The following is a 19,037-nucleotide window of genomic DNA, read 5'->3' on the forward strand; positions in this document are numbered from 1 at the left end:
ACACACACACACAGCAGAGTACAGTGCTTGTGCCTCAGTCTCCCTGAGTCGTGTGTCAGGATCGCACATGAGCCTTCAGCAGCCCCAGCATGTAGAATCTACATGTTCCTGCCCAGGACCCTGACAGGACTGATCCAGGACTGATCCAGGACCCTGACAGGCTCCTCTCACACCTCCAGGGCGCCGGGGTGCTGCGCTCTGTGGGCTCAGATCCTCCGTGGCTGGGTGAACTTTATATCGAGGCATGCATTAACACTTTGTGGCCTGTTCTTCTGTACGTGTGTGTGTGTGTGTGTTTTTTTTCTTCCTCCTCTAAAAGACTGGAGGACTCCATTTTGAAGGGACCGGGTGAGCAGCCAGAGCAGTAACACAGCAAGTCGTCTGAGGGGGAAGGAAACTCATCTGGTTTTTCCGGGTACAAGCCTGCAGCACCATTTCCCCTGCTCCTCAGATGCTGGTGATAGTGAGAGTGGTGGTGGACCTTTTTTTTTTTTTGCATCACTTCATTTATTAGTGTTTTCATCTGATCCGGGGTGGATGAGAAGGATGGTGCCAGTTGTTGGCACAAGTTTGGGCACGTCACATGTCCTGGTGATGGCGGCCTGGTGAAGGTTAATTATTGATGCTGGTAATTAGGGGAAAGGGCGGGGCGATTTGTTTCTTTTGAAGGTGTCGTGTTCGTTCTTTGCCCTTTTTTTGAGCTGTTTGAATTATTTTTTTCTTTTTTTTTAAAATATTTTTTCTGGAGAGATTCACGGCCCCTTCCTCTGAGATCCACGCGGCGGGAGGGAGGCGGTGCGCACAGAACAGCAGAGGAAAAGAGTGACTTTCCTGGGGGGGGGGGGGGCAGGCGAACAGCAGAGCAGACATCCACAGGCGGTGGATTATAAAGTTATGGGCATCATCACTGAGCAGTGACAAGGGGGGGGAGTGTCGTTGGGAAGAAGCGCAACACCTCTCGATTTTCTATTCCAGGGGCCGCTGGACCAGGCTTTAGCGCATGTAGAGAGGAGGGGGGGTGAGGAGGAGGAGGGTGAGGGAGCGAGGAAGAGAGGGAGGGAGGGAGAGTGAGGACGTTTCACAGGATCCAGGCCTAGTAGTATTGCCGCCGGGACTCTCCTCATCCGCTTTCACATTTTGGCAATTTGGCGCATTTAGACGCCAGAATGTACGGGTTGAGGCCCGGATCCGCGGAGGGAGACACCGGAATGGTAAGATTCCCGCGACGGATCCCGCGTCACTTGGCGTTTCCTGCGTGATTTTTGTGTTGTTTTGTCTGACACACACATACATCGCCTGCATCTGTCGGAGGGGAAGCCTGTAGAGCAGTGTGTGTCCGTGTCAGTGTCAGTGTCGTGTTTGCATGTTATGTGGCGTTTGTGTTTGTGCAACCGTGGAACCGCTGCACACACACACACACACCTACGCTCTCACGCATCACGCACACCTTGGTACGCGCGCGTCAGGCACACGCACGCGCACGAGCGGGTCCATTTTATTTCCAGGTCGCCGGCGTCGGGCTGGACTGTTCTCATGACGCGCCACAACAGTGATGATAACAATCCTCCTGCAGGAGACGAGGTGGAGGCTGGGAGGTTTGCAGGCGGCTGACCTTAATCGGGGTTGATGTCATTTTCATCATATCGCGATATTTGTTTCCTGGGAAGGCTTTTTTTCGAGCGGGGCTGCGGTGTTGGTGCAGGATCCATCCCAACATGTCACATTAGGCCGATCAGCTGGTCAGTGAGTGTGTTTGCGCTTTTATTTTGACATGATGTCACGGTGCAATGTCTTCACTGATCCGTCTGCGCTGTGCATCTCTGCTGTCACTTTGAATTCCCAGCTGCTTCACTGAGATTGAAAGGGACTAAATGATGCCCTCTTATGGGAGCAACAACCTAAAATCACATCTGATTTTCACATGTGATTATAGTGGAAGTCCCTGCATAATAATGATTAGCTTATTGTAACAATGTTTGGTGCAAGAAGAACCATGTTTATGTTTTAAAGTAATACAAACTGATGTCTTCCGGGCCTAACACTGACATCCTCTTTTCACCTTTCAGGAAGGAACCATGCCAGCATGAGTGGGCCTCATGTAGGCCCTGGACGAGACGCCCATCAGTCCATCTGCCCTTTGACCCCGGGCCGTGACCTCTCCACCCACTCAAACTCCTCCAGACATGACCACAGGTTCGGCCTAACCATGTCTGCTGCCGCCTCATCCCTCAAGCACGCATCCCTCTATGGGTTTGCACAAAGGGACCACCCCTCCTCCTCTTCTTCATCTTCCTCCTACAGCCCTCTGAGGAGGCTGCAGCATCTCACCACCATGGTGAGCCAGCCTGACCTGGTGCTGCCGGTGAGGGAGCCAGAGAGGAGCTGGGAGTGGGGGACACCTAAGAAGGAGAGGGGGAAGGAGATGGAGATGGACTCCTGGGCTGATTGCACCGGCAGGGATTATTCTGTAACCCAGGGTACAAGCAGAGAGGAGAGCTTTGGTCACTTCTCTGCTGGACGAAAACAACCTGAGGTCCAAAGTGGAAGTAGAGATACGCCAGCAGCCAATCAGAGCGATCCTGTCACTTCAGAGAAAAAGACGGACAGTTGTTTCTCGGGCCCACCTAGCCCGGCCTTCTCACTGGATAGCAACAGCCCCTTCGCGAATGGCTTCCTCCATTTTGAATCCTCTTTATTCGAGGATGACGACACCAATCAGGGGCGAGAGACGGTGTCACCCATCGAAGTCTTGCAGGAAAAAAACGAGAGGGCAGGGAATACTCTTCAGTCAACTCCCGGAGATGTAAATCTGAACTCCAAGGACACAACCCGGTCAGCAGCCAAGGTCGTCACCCGGTCCCAGTCTTCAGGTCAACGCAGGAGATACTGGGACGGCTCAGATGATGAGTGGGAGAGCGACACCGGTCTGCTCCTGTTTATGGATAGTCCATCAAAACATTCAATGGCAAGTTTGACCCATAAAGGCATATGGCTTTCTATCTGGTGCAGAGAGACACAACATAGTAACGTTTAAATATTGCCCTTTGTCATCAGAATGAATCTGTTGATGGATCACATACCTTTTTTCTCATGGAACTTGGAACAGTTCACTGCTTTAGACCTGTCATAACATAATATTAAATACAGACGTGACCTGGCTCCAAAACTGTAGCTCTGCCACTCATACACACTATTTTTACAAACGGGTAAATGAAAACATTCACTTCTATTTATGATTTTGTACAACACAGATCATTTTAACAAAAGCAACACCATTTCTGAGTAATCACATTTTGTATTATACATGTTGACATTAATGTCTTTGACAGTAGAGTAGATGCACTTCAAAATGCAATGGTCAAGACGGTTACAGCTTGTTTTGCCAAAACACTTGTAGCACATTGAGTGATAATACATTTTCCAGACGTCTCATTGTTCTCCATGTTGTCGTCAGCAGAACAGCGTGAAGAAAAAGTCTTTGCCGCCTTTGAAGTTTTTAGAGGGCGAGATAATTTGGGCAAAGTTCAGCCGAAGACCTTGGTGGCCATGTGAGGTGATCATTGACCCCGTACAGGGAGTCTACCACAGACTGAAAGGTGAGCCTGCAGCATTGTTGACCTACCGTTATTACCTGTTGACTTACTGAAACTGCCTAGACTTGCATGTTAGTTGCTTTCAGGTGTGGGAAGTGTCCTATGTATTCTTTTCATCATTTAATTGAAAAAAAATGTAGATATAACATTACAAGAACAAACCCACAGCTATATTTACCTTTTCATCATATTGTGACCATGTAACAGCATTTACACTGTGTTAATATTATATTGAGTGGTTGCATTTCAAAGCTTCCTGTGCTTTGTCGATGTAATCATGTACTTCCTGTGCAGGATTATGTGGTGTTTACTTGCATCTCATAAGATTGAGGCTGTGTTGTTTTCCTAGAGCCCAGTGACCGGCCCTGTCGGCTTTACCACATCAAGACCTTTGGAGAGCCAGTGGAGCACGTCTGGTTGGAGGAAAAATCCACGCACACTTTCCATGGAGGCTTTGAATTTGAACAGCTCCTCCTAATGCGTCGGAGGGGAAAGCAAACGGAGAAGAACTCTAAATATACTGTAATTATTATTTTACTAATAATTACATACTAGAATAAAAATTTTCTGTAATTCATAATAAGTGTTCGACAAAAGAAAGAATACATACTAAAACCAAATGTGTTTTTTGTCTTCTGCAAGCTGATGCATCTTTTCTTTGCCTGTCTGCAGATCGCAAAGCGTTTTCAGGAATCCTGGAAATCCAGTGTGGCAGAAGCTGAATCTATTCTTCCAGAGAGATCCAAAATGGCTTCTTCCATTTCTGTGTCCATGAATGATGGCTCGCACATCAGTTCCATACTGGAAAGGGAGAGCAAGGCCCTTCCAACCTCTTCTCCATCCCCTTCACCTGTCTCCACCCTTCCTGAAACGCTACACGGGATCAATGGATCCCTTTCATCCCCTGTTATTTCATCCCCAATAACAACTCCAGCAAAGTCAAGCACTTTAAGGAAGTCTTCTGGCAAGAAGAAACCAAGTAAATCATCAAAAGACACAAAGAGTAAACACTCTAAAGGATTGTTGCCGAATAGCCCTGACCAATCAGAGAGAGATAATGGAGAGTGTCCATATTCTGACCTTGAGTCAGTGCCTAAGATTTTGTGTCCTAAAGCACTTGAACGTCAATCTAAGCTACTTTCGACTCCACCGACTGTTACAGTTGTCAAAGAGGTGAAGAAGCAGCCAGAGATTCAGAGTGGTCTTTGGTTCAGTAAATCAGGCAAAGACAGGCGACCTAAAACAACCAGTCCGATGCCAGACCGCAATCTCTTTAGTAAGGCGGCCTGTAAGAAAAAGAGCCTACCTGCTGTTAGTAAAAAGATGCTGGTTACATGCGTCTCCTCTAGTGGTGCTATCATTGACCAGTCAGGGAAGCCAGACAAGCATAAAACTCTGGTACCTGCTGAAGCAAATCTGCCTGCTGGACGGTCAGAACAGCTCAAGTATAAAAACACTCCAGTTTCCAACAGGCTATTTGGTACAACTGGCAGTCTGGCTGACCACTCAGGACTGTCAGACAAACCGAGGTCCCAGGTCTCTGTTGAGGCTGCTGTGCCCAATGACAAGTGTGGATACTCAAAGTTCATACAGACACCCAGGAATATAACTGACACTGTTATTGGCATGTTGTCTGACCAGTTTGGTAGCTCAGATGATAAAAAGTGCCAAGAGCACAGTATGAAAGTTGGTATCAATGACCAATCCAGATTTTCAGAATGTCTCAAGCGTGTCAGTCAAACTGAACACCCTGACAATACGGCTAATAAAAAAATGCATGTATATGATAGGATTTCTGATCAAGCAGAAGTAAAAGAAAGAAAGAAAACTCCAAAGCTATCCACTTTAAATGTTGACACCACTGAGCCACTAGCAATTCTCGAAAAGCAAACAAATCTTGTCTCTAAATGTCGGCTGCCTTTTGTCAAATTAGTTCGCAAGGAAATAGAAGGTAAGAAGATCCAAAACGACAGTGTAACCATTAGTCCAGCTGACCAACCTGGATCCACAAAGAAGAAAAAGACCAGAGACAAGAAAGAGACTAAAATTTCCTCTAAAAGGTCAGACAGGGTGGATGACAAGACAAGTGTCTCCATGGATAGGGCATCCAGTTCGGAGACCATTAATGTCTCATGTGTGAGGTTAAAAACAAGAGGAGGGAATGATATGCTTCAACTCTCATCAGAGTCATCACAACAGAAAACTACTGTGGTCTCCGATGTGGCAAGTGTGTCTACTGATGAGTTAGGTCGCCCAGAAGCTGAGAGGACATCATTTTTCAATGTCAGCCCAAGTAATGTGACGTTTGCCTCTCTTAATCAGTCAGACCAGTCTGAAAGTAAAAAGATTCCCTCCTCCGATGCAACCAGCATGTCTTCTGACCTGTCAGGCAGCTCAGCACAAACAATAACTCCGGTCACTAGTAAATCTTCCAATGCAATTCCTGCCACTCAAGGAAATTTGGTATCTGGGAATGCTTGTGTTTCCAAAGTCCTATCTTCTGAGAAATCCAAGAAAGTTGTGCAAAAGTCAAAACCGGTTCAAGATGAGGTGAGTACTGTCATTCTTGAGCCGCCTGCCCACCTCCCAGCCAGCAGTCGGCTGCTGACTAGAGCCCTCAAAGCCATGCAGGAGGTGGAGCAGAAGAAGCAGGAAAACGCTAAAAAGCAGGCTGAGCACAAAGAACTCTTACATGCACTTAGGCAAGTTAAAGACTCTGTGTGTCATTCAGCACGTAACTCATCTCGTGGTCCAAAGGCCAAACTGAAAATTAGCACAAAAATAAAATCTCTTAAATCTAAAGACAATGGTGAACATAATCAGGACACTTCTTCTAGCCGTAGCAGTCCCCCTGCGAGGTCTTCTGACTCAACTGACATTGAAGCTGACGTAAAAAGTGAAACAGAAGACCACTCAATATCCTCGACCCCACCAATGGACTTCATCCCCCTCACTTCTAAGGTGAAGGAGAAGAATGACGATCATTCCTCTGCCTTGTGCTCCTCATCCTCACCGTCTTCACCATTCTCTTTCATGAATGCCTTTAAGAACGTGGAAGAGGTATCCTTCCAGTCTTTGACAAGTGAGGGTAATGGTAAACCCCTCTCTTTCAAACCAGATACAAACTACAAGTTTAGCACTTTTCTCATGATGTTGAAGGACTTGCATGACACTAGAGACCGAGAAGGAACCCCTTTAGAACTGGACATTGGGCCACCAAGTGCACATGTCAAGGAGGAGCCCTCAGTGATGCCTGGGGAGGCTAAGACGGCTGGGCAAGATCAACAATTTAAACATCTTGGTACAATTTTGAATTTAAGTCCAGACAAAATCACCATCACACAAAGTGTAGACAGCAAAAGTCCGACTTGGAAGAGGCCCTATAACAGAAGGAGCAGCTTCACTGGAATGAAAAAGAGATCCAACCCCAAAGTGCCTTGTCGTCCTGCCAGGTCTGGACCTGGTTTCCCAGGACTGGAGTCCACATCAAGAATGGCATCACCACCAACAGCGGAATCTTCATCACCCATGGACTGCTTATCACGAGTCCAGTCCCCGTTGGGCATGCAGGCCAGCAGTTGGGACAGGCAGCCTGGAGGCAGTGAGAACGTGGTTCAAGATGAGGCGGATGAGCGGTGGAGCATGGTTAATCTACAGAATCTACAGAACATGGTGCCTTTGGAGCAGCAGGGATCGGACACAACGCTACATCTGGGACAACCGAATGGCTTTTTTGCAGGCCGCACCAAGACTAACCCAAGCTTCACGCACAGCGCTGGAGGACGCGACAAGGCTACAACGGGTAAGTCTAGTTGGGTTGGCCCAAATGCTGAAGCACAAGCTGACCCAAATCTGCAGCATTGCTTCCTAAGCGCGTACAAAGACCAGCCTCAAATGCAAAACGTTCCAAAAATGATCACAACACAGTAAATGCACACCATTCAGTGGGATAACACAAAGGTGTGGGCCCAGTCAACAACTGGGCTGTTCAGTCACATGATATGATGGGTTTGATTTCATGGTAGAAAAAAGTTGTAGTCCACATCTAACCCACTGTTTATAAGAGGTTAGGTGGAGGTGGTGTTGGTGGCACATGGCCAACTGTTTCAAACTTTGAAAGCGTAAGGTGCAGACAAGTCGTTTACAACATGAGTTACAACCAAAGCAGTGAGTGGCGCAATACTTAAGCAATTTGGTGTTTGGACAGAGGAGAGTGGATGGTTCTTTAGAAGTTAACCCTGACCATTAGAATCAGGCTCTCAGCCCACGCTATGGGGGAAAACCAAAGGAATCACTTATCTATGGTTTTATACAGAAGACCAGCTGATTGTTAAAATTTAAAGTGTCCTGATATAGACAAAGGTTTACTCCTTGTGTATTCTCATTTATTAAATTGACTATTGTCTATCCACTATATCAGCAATCGAGTTAACTGATATGTAACATGTTTACAATGCTTTGTGTCTTTCTTTCTTTTCTCTTTTCTTTTTCAGCACATAAACGAATAAGAAAACCGAGCAAGCGGCTGATTGAGTTGACTGAAGAGTACGATCAGATTTTCTCCACAAGGAAGAAAACCAAAAAGCTTCTCCAGTCAATTGGAAAGGTAAAAATCCTATAAAGTCAGATCTGTTGTAACTTTCGTTATATTTGTATAATGCAATTATGTGAAAAATGTATCAGATTGACAATAAAATCCTGTCATTTGTTTTCTCAGGTCACTCAAACCATTACCTCCATGTCTGAAACCCCGGGATCGGACGAGAACGCACACGACCACCCATCCTCGAGCTTACTTCCCGAAATACAGACGCCACCTCCTGAGGAAATTGCTGCAACAACGCCCTGTGAACTACAAATCCCCAGCACTGAAAACACGTCTCCCCAAATTGCACCGGTGCTTTCCATCGACACACTAACCCCTCCTCCTGAAGCTGAACCCTCGCTCTCAGGAGGCCTCGTCAAAGACAGCGGTGAGGCAGCGCTCGTGGTTCCTGCAGGTTAACTTAACTGCATTTGAATTTCATCACATCTGGCACAATCAAGGATGTGCTTATTTGAATTTGGAGGTCAAAGGTCAAGGTCAATGTAAACTTGTTTTCTTTTATAGAACTACATGTGACAAAAACGCAGGAAACTCTGTTTGGTGCTTTGATTTGTGCCGAATAAATCTTTTACATATTGTTTTGAAAATGTGGATGATCCTCTTCATGTTGAGTCTTAACCTGACTGTGACGCTCGGTTGACAGGAAACGCTGCTCTGCTGGCGAAGAAGAGGAAGAGGAAACCCACTCAGAAGATCCTGGAATACTGTCTGGAGGCCGAGGCTTCAACAGGCCCCAAGAAGAAGGTACAGCATGGCCATGTTGTGTTGTGTGTGCAAATATTCACATGTGGTTTATCTGGGACATCTGTCTCTGAGGGATTATACTCTGAGGTACCACAAGGGTACAATCCTCTGTACAATCCAGTGAGGTCTGATACAGTAGCTCTACTATAATACCTGATAAGATGAAGATGTAAAAAGATGTTTATAACACAGTTTATACCTTCAATATATGAACAGCTAATTCAATGAAGATGGAAAAACATTCTCTCTGGCTCAGACCAACACATTATCCTGGACTGTCCTTTATTTTTGATGTTTCTTTTTTCACAGGTCAAAACACTGAAGAACAATTCAATTGCTGCCCCTCAATCAGGTCGGTAAATTATCTCACAACAATATAAATGGTGGTGTAGTTCATCATAATAATTAATTTATTTTTACATCTCTTGAACCTTCTGTCTTGTCTGCGATATCTGATTCTAACTTGTCAATTTCCCTCCCAGATTCAGGACCACCATCTCTAAAATTAAAGCATAAGCGAATTACAGCATCCACCTCCACACCGCTCGCCCCAGAGGTTCCCACCTGTACGTCCACTCCCTCCATCCAGACCTCCCTCACTCCCAGCGCTCCTGCACCCGCCGCTCCTGCACCAGCACCACCCGAACCCAACCGGGTGGAGGCGGCATCTGAAGACCTGGATGCTCCTCAGCCAGAGGACTGTGAGGCTCAGGAGGTCAAAAGGGACACGGCAGAGTCAGAGGTCAGACATCTTTACTTTGGTCCCAGATTTGATTTAACTCAACTGGCCATAAATTCCAACTGACACATATTTCATCTCAGTTTTTGGCCTTGGGAGTAAAATCAGTTTATGATGCTTCTTTAAATGAACCCTTTGTCAAACCATATGTGGGAGAGCAGAGTTTCCCTAACCCACTGTGGTTCAGGCAGAAACAGTCTCTAAGCAGTGGAACGAGATTGGATCCTTGATTTTATTTGGCTTATTATTGACACATTTTGCAGTAATTGTATAAAACATTGCTCTGATGTCGCCTCAGATATTGACTCAAGAAAGCTTAAACTGTGAGGTTGGTAATATTTAGTTGAACTGCTAAAGATATGACCTTTTAAAAAATTGCTTAATGATAACACATGTGGGGATAGTAGGTTTCTGAAAAGAGAGAAAATAGTGCATTTGTCGGGGAATATCTCAGTCGTGTATTTGTGATGTGGTGTGTGTCTGTTTAAGGAAAGTCAGCCAGTGCGACTCATCAGTGTGTTTTTAAATCCTTTTTGGACAACATGGATACAGTATATCAAGTTTAATTACATAGACAGTGCTTGCAAGAAGAATCCATTCCTTATTGTTTATTTATGGGATTTGTTGGATTTTAATTTTGTTATGGAATGTAGAATGAGATCAGTCTTATCTCTTAATGAGAACAGAGCCGGGTGTCTTCTGTGCATTGGTGATAAATATATCAGTATAGCTGTGTCTGATGATCCTTTGCTCCAGATTAAACATTTTAGTGATTTATTATTGTTGCAGTGCTCTATGATAAAAGTCCCATATAATATCTGTAGTGCGTTATTTCTCCTCATCATAACTTTGCTCATATATTCATTTATTAACATCCTACCTCCTGATCAACTTGCATTCCTGAGTGCTTCTGAGACATTTGATGAAATTGGACCCAGATTTATGAACAGTGAGTTTATCCTCTGTCTCATAAGGGTGAAATGTCCAGCCTGGATCACAGTTTCTCCTCCATGAAGGACGAATTGATGCTGTGCGACGACCCACGTTCGCCCTCAAGGAAGATCATAGGGGACCGAGGAGGCCCCGCCTCCATGAAGGAGAACATATGTCAGGTGAGTGTCCAACACTGAGCTGCCTCCTCTTCACACTTTCTGCAAAAAATGTAAACGTTCCTCTGAGGCTTATTTTCTCTTCATTCAGTCCTCAGTCCTTCAAACCCCTGGAACAGCTGGACACTATTTGTTATTTGTTAGAATCAGCTCTTCTTAGGACTTTGTTATCTGATATGTATGTTGCTGTGTCTGTTCTTTATTTAACCAGCAGAGTGTTGAACCTGGATTTAATGTAAAACACACTGAGAAAGTACCTGTGTCAAACTGCACTGATAAAATAAAAGTGCAGTAGGTCAGTGTTCTATGGTACGACCATGCATTACATCTCAAGTAGGAAATGATATTTAGTAAAACCATAGAAATCAGGCATTGTTATTTTTTCTCGTTATGCAGGCTACAGTCTTCTCATTTGTAAATGGGTAGATCCTTTAACAGCTTTGGGAAGTTGTATATTATAAAGCAGCATCTTCTGTTATAATGGAAACAGTGTTTATTTTGGTCACATTCTTTAACAGAGCTGTTCCTAAATTACTTGACCCTAAGTTCACACTGTACCAGACCGTGGATCCCCAGTGAAAAGGAAGGGATAATACCACGCTTTACCCATCAGACCACAGGAAACTTATACCCCAACACACAGGAACACTTTCGTAGCTACGCTGAATCACTGTTTTTATGGCCTGTCTTTACAGTATGCTGTGATTTTCTGTCAGGTGTGTGAAAAGACGGGGGAGCTGCTGCTCTGTGAGGGTCAGTGCTGTGGAGCCTTCCACCTGGCCTGCATCTCCCTGGCCCAGGCACCCAGAGGGAAGTTTGTCTGTCCAGAGTGTAAATCAGGTTTGTCTTAGTTATGCTATCAATTTACAGTGAAGCTTTTTACTACCTGCAAAAACAAAATAACTGAAAATTTAGAAAAAATATAAATAATAATTTTAGCATTTAAATTTCTCACCTCAAAGTTCTTGACCTCCAGAACACTTCATAAAAAGGTTTGAAGAAAGGAAAATACTCCAAAAAAAATCATTGTTCTGCTATTAAAACTATATTATATGATGTTAAAATGTACTAAGAAATTAACTGATAAGGACTAAACCACCTTCATGATCTTTTTTCTCTCCCAGGCGTCCACACCTGCTTCGTATGTAAGAAGCGCAGTGAGGACGTGCGGCGCTGTATGATCCCTGTGTGTGGGAAGTTTTACCACGGGGAGTGTATCGCCAGCTTCGCCCCGACTGCGCCTGTGACCCGGGGCTTCCGCTGCTCCATCCACGTGTGTCTCACCTGCTTCATCGCCAATCCAAACAGCCCGTCCATCTCTAAAGGTAAACTGAGGATCCGCTGCGATGACTCCTTCGCCCTCTGCACCGTCCTTGTGCTGACCGTCCATCTGTCCTCTTGTCGTTGTCTGTAGGTCGTCTGGTGCGGTGCGTCCGCTGCCCGGTGGCCTATCACGCTACAGACCTCTGCATGGCGGCGGGCAGCGTCATCCTCTCCAACAACAGTATCATCTGTCCCAACCACTTCGCCCCCAGACGTGGCGTCAAGAACCACGAACACGTCAACGTCAGCTGGTGCTTCGTCTGCACAGAGGGTACGACTTGAAGTGGAGACATTTCAGCCCAAATTCTGAAGCCTCAGATCAGGTCAAACAACGAGAAGGAGCGCTGTTTGATGTGTTTCCTTCTCCTGTGCTCCAGGGGGCAGTCTGCTGTGCTGCGAGTCCTGTCCCGCTGCCTTCCACCGGGAGTGTCTCAAAATCGAGATGCCTAAAGGCAGCTGGTTCTGCAACGACTGCAAGGCTGGGAAGAAACCTCGCTTCAAGGACATCCTCTGGGTGAAGGTCGGGCGGTACAGGTCAGTGACCTTGTTTGTTGATTGACTTTTTTTTTATTGTTACACAGAATAATTTTCCTGTCTTTTCACATAACATATAGGTTTGTTTAATAGCTCGTGCTGTTTTCAGGTAGCATCGCTACTCATTTGTGGTTTGTTGCAGACAAACACATTCTCCCTTTTCATTATAAGTTGTTAGGTCTTTGTAAGATCAGCAAAAAACTTAAAATCACCATATTATGAAGCACAGTTGGACTTTATTTACAATCTTTCTCTGATCTTTCTCTGGGTTCTTTTAAAAATTTAGTTTAGCTTTAGTTAAAAAATCCTAGATTTTCTTGATACTCATCAGCCTTGACCGTGCACTGTGCTAGTGCGAACATTGCAGCTATTATGACTTTTCCTTGTCAGAACAAAAGTCTATTATTTCACAAAATCCACACAGATCGCTTTATATATTAGACTTTTAAGAAAATAGATGCGTACAGTATGAGCCATCAAAAGCTTCTTTATTTTAATCTCTTTCCGCCCCTCTGCAAAGGTGGTGGCCAGCAGAGGTCAGCCATCCCAAAAGCATCCCAGAGAACATCCAGCGGATGAAGCACGATGTCGGCGAGTTCCCCGTTCATTTCTTTGGCTCCAACGACTACCTGTGGACGTACCAGGCCAGAGTCTTCCCTTATATGGACGTGGACGCCAACGGCAAAGAGAAGATGGGCAAAGGTGTTGACGCCACCTATAGGAAAGGTATCCAGTGTGTTCAGCAACGCGGTCTCTTTAGCACATCCTGAAAGTTTGTGTCTTATTTTCACCTGTTAGTTTGTACTCGGAATGATGACTTTTCTCTCTCCAGCTCTGGAGGAGGCGGCCGTGCGGTTTCGAGAGCTGCAGGCTGAGAAGGAGCTTCGGCAGCTTCAGGAGGACAGAAAGAACGACAGGAAACCTCCTCCGTACAAACATGTTAAGGTCAGGGAGGAGATGTGTGATATACTTTTTTTCATATTCGACAAAGCTGCATGGTTCAGGGCTTCTTCAAATTTGAGGCAGAATTCAAAGTTTGATTTTAAATAATATTATTCCCACTATTGCCTCCAGTAACGAGCCTTAAACTTTTTCATCCTTACGTCATGTTTGCTTCTACTTTCTCACTGGTTCAGGGGAACAAACCAATAGGAAAGGTCCAGATCTTCACAGCGGACCTGTCAGAGATCCCGCGGTGTAACTGCAAGGCGTCGGACGAGAGCCCCTGTGGCATGGACTCCGAGTGCATCAACCGCATGCTGCTGTACGAATGTCACCCACAGGTACAGAAACTCCTCCATTACATTAGCATAATGTCTCAGAGCTACAGAATCATAACGGATCATTATCAATAAAGTAAAATTGTAAGAACATGGTGAAGACAAGAAGTGTTGTGGTCTTCTTTGGGTTTCCTGCTACGTTTGTCTTCATAGTATGTTTTCCGTCCAAATGCCACTATATCTCAAGAACGACAAGAGGGATTTTTTTCTAATTTGAGGCAAACTTTAAGTTGGACTCAATGATGAACTGATTAAAATGTGTTGGTCAAGGTAAATGACATAGTGACCTCATATTCTTGTGAGTGTGATGTGTTGGTAGCTTACCCATTGTGACTTTAGGTACATCTTGCACAAACATCCACTTGGACTCAAGGAGGAACCGATTCTAATTTGTTTTAAGAAAACCTCAGGAAAACCCTTTCGACGTTTGGACTCAAAGTTTAACTGATAAGATTTCAGTTGTGAAAGGTCACTTACATGCAAAAAAAATGTATATTGACTGAAACTGCACTGGGCGATGAAGGTATACAACCGCAGGGTGGTAACTCCAGTTTGATGTCGACCCTCTGAACCTGCAGGTTTGCCCGGCAGGTGAACGCTGCCTCAACCAGGCGTTCAGCAAGCGTCAGTACAGCCAGGTGGAGATCTACAGAACTCTCTCCCGAGGCTGGGGGCTCCGCTGCGTCCATGACATCAAGAAGGTAAATACAACACTCTCATTAATGGTACTACCGCTACTAATGCTACTCATTACTGACACTGATACTTCTACTGTTGTACCGTTCAGCAACCGCTGTTCAGTGGGGACTGGCTCGGGCTAAATAATGAACGTCCTGCGCCCCGTGTTGTTCTCTCAGGGTCATTTTGTGAGCGAGTACGTCGGGGAAGTGATTGACGAGGAGGAGTGCAGGTCGAGGATCAGACACGCGCAGGAGAGCGACATCTGTAACTTCTACATGTTAACTCTGAACAAGGTACGCCCAGTGTGTGTGTGTCTGGGTGTGTGCGCATCACAAGGAAGGTTGTTTCAAACATGTTTAACTTGTGGTGTTTTTTTACGTGTGTGTTTGTGTTAGGACCGGATCATTGATGCCGGGCCGAAGGGGAATGAGGCTCGCTTCATGAACCACAGCTGTCAGCCAAACTGTGAGACCCAGAAGTGGACGGTGAGCGGAGACACTCGGGTGGGACTGTTCGCTCTCGTCGACGTCGCTGAAGGTACACGCTGCTTCATCTACTTTCAAAACAAACACTTTCAACAAGTGGTTTGATCAACAGCTGTCAATGACTGAAATGAGATGCTGCTTTTTGAATCAGAAGCATTAAACAAATGCTTAGTATTTAGAGGTTAAAACCCGGAAGCTACTTCATTCCACTTGCTAAATCCACTTGAGAAATACAACTATTGACTTGAGAAAACAAGAAAATTATGGAACCTCATGTGTGGAGGTTTATATAGATATTTAATTTCACTAATCTTCAAATATTAACATTGTTTTTTTTGTGGTTTGTTATGTTACATTTAATTTTGAATTTTTTTTTGTCATTGTGTGTACAGAAAAAAAGTTCACAATCCTGTTTTGTCAACCACCTGTTGATTCTAATTCTAGCTGAAATTGCTATGAGGTTCCAGCAGTCTGAGTCAAATCTTCCACAGTTGCAGCCTCTCTCATTTGTGTGTGTGTGTGTGTGTCTGTTCAGGCACTGAACTCACTTTCAACTACAACCTGGAGTGTTTGGGCAACGGGAAGACGGTGTGTAAATGTGGAGCACCAAACTGCAGCGGCTTCCTGGGCGTCAGGCCAAAGGTGAGGGCGATGACACATCATAAATACCACTCTGTGACATATTGGTTAACAGTTCATTGTGGTGGAGGTTATTTTGAATGATTTTTTCCCCAGTAGTGAGATGTGAATTAGGGGTGATGGAAGAATTGTCTGGACTCACAATACAAGTTCAGCTATTAACCAAGTCCTTTGTCCTCTGGAACCAGAACAACCCTCCGTCTGAGGACAAAGGTCGGAAGAGGAGAGGCTACGGCAAGAGGAAGAAGAAGGTGGTGGTGACCAAAGAAAGAGAGGACGAGTGTTTCAGCTGTGGAGACGGGGGACAGATGGTTTCCTGTAAGAGACCTGGATGTCCCAAGGTTTACCACGCTGACTGCCTCAACCTCACCAAGAGGCCAGCAGGTCAGTGACTCTGCAAATCATTTTCAAAGTTGCTTCTGTACTGTTATCGCGTTTCTAATTAATTTGATCCTGTTTTATTGTATTTATCTTTGCTTTTTTTGCGAATTGGCTATTGAAATAAAGGTCAAAATTTAAAAAGCGTATCACTTTTCTCACGTTATTGTCTGTGCCTGTATCATCGTTTCAGGTCGCTGGGAATGTCCATGGCACCAGTGCGACATATGCTGTAAAGAGGCAGCGTCGTTCTGTGAGATGTGTCCGAGTTCTTACTGCGGCCAGCACCGTGACGGTCTGCTCTTCATCTCCAAGCTGGACGGGAAACTGTGCTGCAGCGAACACGACCCCTGTGGGCCTGACCCGCTGGAACCGGGAGAGATCCGGGAGTACACACCTGAACCGAGAGCCCTGCCCTCAGGCCTGGGCATGGCCGTCATCCCCTCTGCCGCTCCTAACGCAACCGCCACTTTGAACCCGACCACCAGAAGGGTCCGGGAGATCAGCACCAGTGCTGACACGTGTGCTGCTGAGTCATTTCCTGCTTTTTCAATCCCGGTGCCCATCACCATTCCCGTCGCCGCTCCCGCTGCCTCACCTCCTCACCCGAGCAGCTCTGATGCTCCCAGCAGCCCGCAGGTGTTTGACTTGCCGCACTATTCACCCATTTCTTCATATGAGGAGGAGAGGGACGTCTTAGAAGAGGAGGAGGACGAGGGGGACGAGGGGGAGGACGAGCTGGCAGAGGTGGAGGAGGATTTAGTGGAAGAGGGAGAGGAGGGGAGGGAGAAATCAGATTCTAATGAAGAGGATGGAGAGTCAGTGATGGACGAGGAGGAGGAGGAGGCGGAATACCTGGAAATCAAAGATGATGAGGAAGAGGAGCAGGAGGAGGAAGAAGACGAAGAAGAGGAGGAGGAGGGAGGAGAAGAAGAAGGGGAGGAGGAGGAAGAAGATGAGGAGGAGGAAGAAGAGGAAGAGTGACACGTAGTGGATTATTATTTATAGTTGCACAGGACATAAAGGCAGAACAGGCAGACGTAAACGAATGGCGATCAATCAGTCACATTACACATGCAGCCCAGTCTGTCACTGTTTGAATCTGATGGGCGGGTGAGTGTACGGAGGAAACAGGACTCACTCCACGCTCGCTGACCTCGGTGCATGTAACCTGCAGTAGGGACGGTTCCTGACACAGTGACTTTGCACAAACTGGCTGCACCTTCACATGTGAGATCCGAAAGAAATATTTCTGGAACGTAAAACGTGGTGTTTGTGAACATGTTCCACTCTGATGCTTTCTTTTTCTTTCTTTCTTTCACCAACTTTTACCCGCTGGTTTGTTTTCCTCTGAGTAGTAGTTCAGGTGTCGTTTCCTGTACGTCAGCTGAGTCGACCCGCAAAAACCCTAAAGTAGTTGGAGACAAGTTGTTGTATCTGGTGTGTCTGTGTTTAGTGTAAGAAAATACTTCACTGTCGGGCTGGAGAAAAACTCTTCTTCAGCCTGTGAATCCTGAGACACGATAATCACCGACAGAGTAACAGCAGCGCCCCCATCTGGTAAAAGACTTCTCCTCAGTCCTGTGTACGTCGCTGCAGCTGGATGGTGGCGGTTTTCACAAAAATATGAGAAAAATAATAATCATGGATCTGTCCGTAAATAAACCAGTTGCCGTCTGGATGGCGGCAGAGTTCACAAAAGTATGAGAAATAAATAATCATGGATTTGTCGTATATAAAACAATTGCAGTCTTTTTTGTGTTTGTGTTTAGAGACATGAACATCGCTCCAAATGAAACGTGTCCATCCACGACTGGACTGAAATGTGCCGTTGGACTTTGAGTTGTGATTTGTGAAATTTGGGTTTTATTGGACACAAACAGGCTGAGTTGACTTCAATCTACAATAAAGCACCTCACGCAGGAGTCTCCACTCCACCTCCGGTTCTTCTCCACGTCTCAGATCGTCAGATGGTGCTTCAAGATCAGACCCTTGATGGACATGTGATAGCGATAGGTTTTGGAATCCAAGCTTCCAGGGGCCAGAAGGAAGAGGAAATATTCTCTACACAATGTCATGCCAAAAAAAGTGTTTGACTGATTCTGAGTCTCCATGTCGGGGTGGGAAAGATCTTATTTAAACTGAAACGTAAAAGAAACCAGGAGGTCAATTAGCAGCTCCACTGCTGAGGCAGAGTGGACTGAAGAAAGCTTGTAAACTATTGTGATGCACAAATGAGGGCGAGTGGGGCAACAGCGCCCTCGCTCCTTAGGCTACATTAAAAAAAAGTCTCCACAACGGAAAACGACGGACTGCTGCCATGTTGCTTGCACTTCTGTACATGTTCTTGCATCATGTGTTTCACTTTCCAAGCTTCTACTATCGTCTGTGTGTTATTTGCCAATGCCTTAGAGTGTTTTTTCTTTGGAGCTATTTTGAAGGAATGCTTTGGCCCCTGTGAGAGCCAGGTTCCCGTACTAATGCCTTTTTACAGTTGCCCAACAAGCAATGTTTCATTCCAGTGTAATTATGACCAGTTAGATCTCAACCATTGACCTGTTAAACTGCTATATAAATATATAAGAAGTTATAAAATAAGCACTTTGTCCTGGTCTCATGCTTTTTTCCTCCTGCTGTGGCGGCGGCAGGAGGCATTAGGTGTTTTCAGGTTGTCCATCAGTCCCATCGTTTTGAACGCGATATCTCAAGAAGACCTTCACGGAATTTCTTTGACTTGGACTCGAAGATAAACTGGCTAGATTTCAGTGGCGGAAGGTCAAAGGTCATGGTGGCCTCATAACCTTTTAATTGATATCTCAAGACTGCCTTGGGGAAATGTCTTTCGATCAGCTGTCACTTGGACTCAAACATTAACTGAGTAGATTTATGTGGTCAAAAGTAAAGGTCACAGTGACCTTATATGGGA

General features: G+C 45.5%; 1 protein-coding gene across 1 annotated transcript; it reads left to right on the forward strand.

Annotated features, from left to right (window-relative positions):
* Nucleotides 1–1,107: 1,107 nt before the first annotated feature.
* On the forward strand, nt 1,108–18,709 carry nsd1b (nuclear receptor binding SET domain protein 1b). Its single transcript, XM_061085299.1, has 24 exons — nt 1,108–1,211; nt 2,067–2,965; nt 3,455–3,596; nt 3,943–4,115; nt 4,266–7,395; nt 8,087–8,199; nt 8,311–8,566; nt 8,843–8,943; nt 9,253–9,295; nt 9,426–9,685; nt 10,657–10,794; nt 11,508–11,631; nt 11,916–12,116; nt 12,206–12,385; nt 12,492–12,648; nt 13,169–13,374; nt 13,481–13,593; nt 13,785–13,931; nt 14,507–14,629; nt 14,786–14,902; nt 15,005–15,146; nt 15,630–15,736; nt 15,922–16,117; nt 16,305–18,709. The coding sequence occupies exons 2-24, from the start codon at nt 2,084–2,086 to the stop codon at nt 17,093–17,095; spliced, it is 7,842 nt and encodes a 2,613-aa protein (XP_060941282.1). The 5' UTR covers nt 1,108–1,211; nt 2,067–2,083; the 3' UTR covers nt 17,096–18,709.
* The last annotated feature ends 328 nt before the right edge of the window (nt 18,710–19,037 follow it).

This window comes from Limanda limanda, chromosome 14 (assembly GCF_963576545.1).
Source record: "Limanda limanda chromosome 14, fLimLim1.1, whole genome shotgun sequence".
Classification (NCBI taxonomy): Eukaryota; Metazoa; Chordata; class Actinopteri; order Pleuronectiformes; family Pleuronectidae; genus Limanda; species Limanda limanda.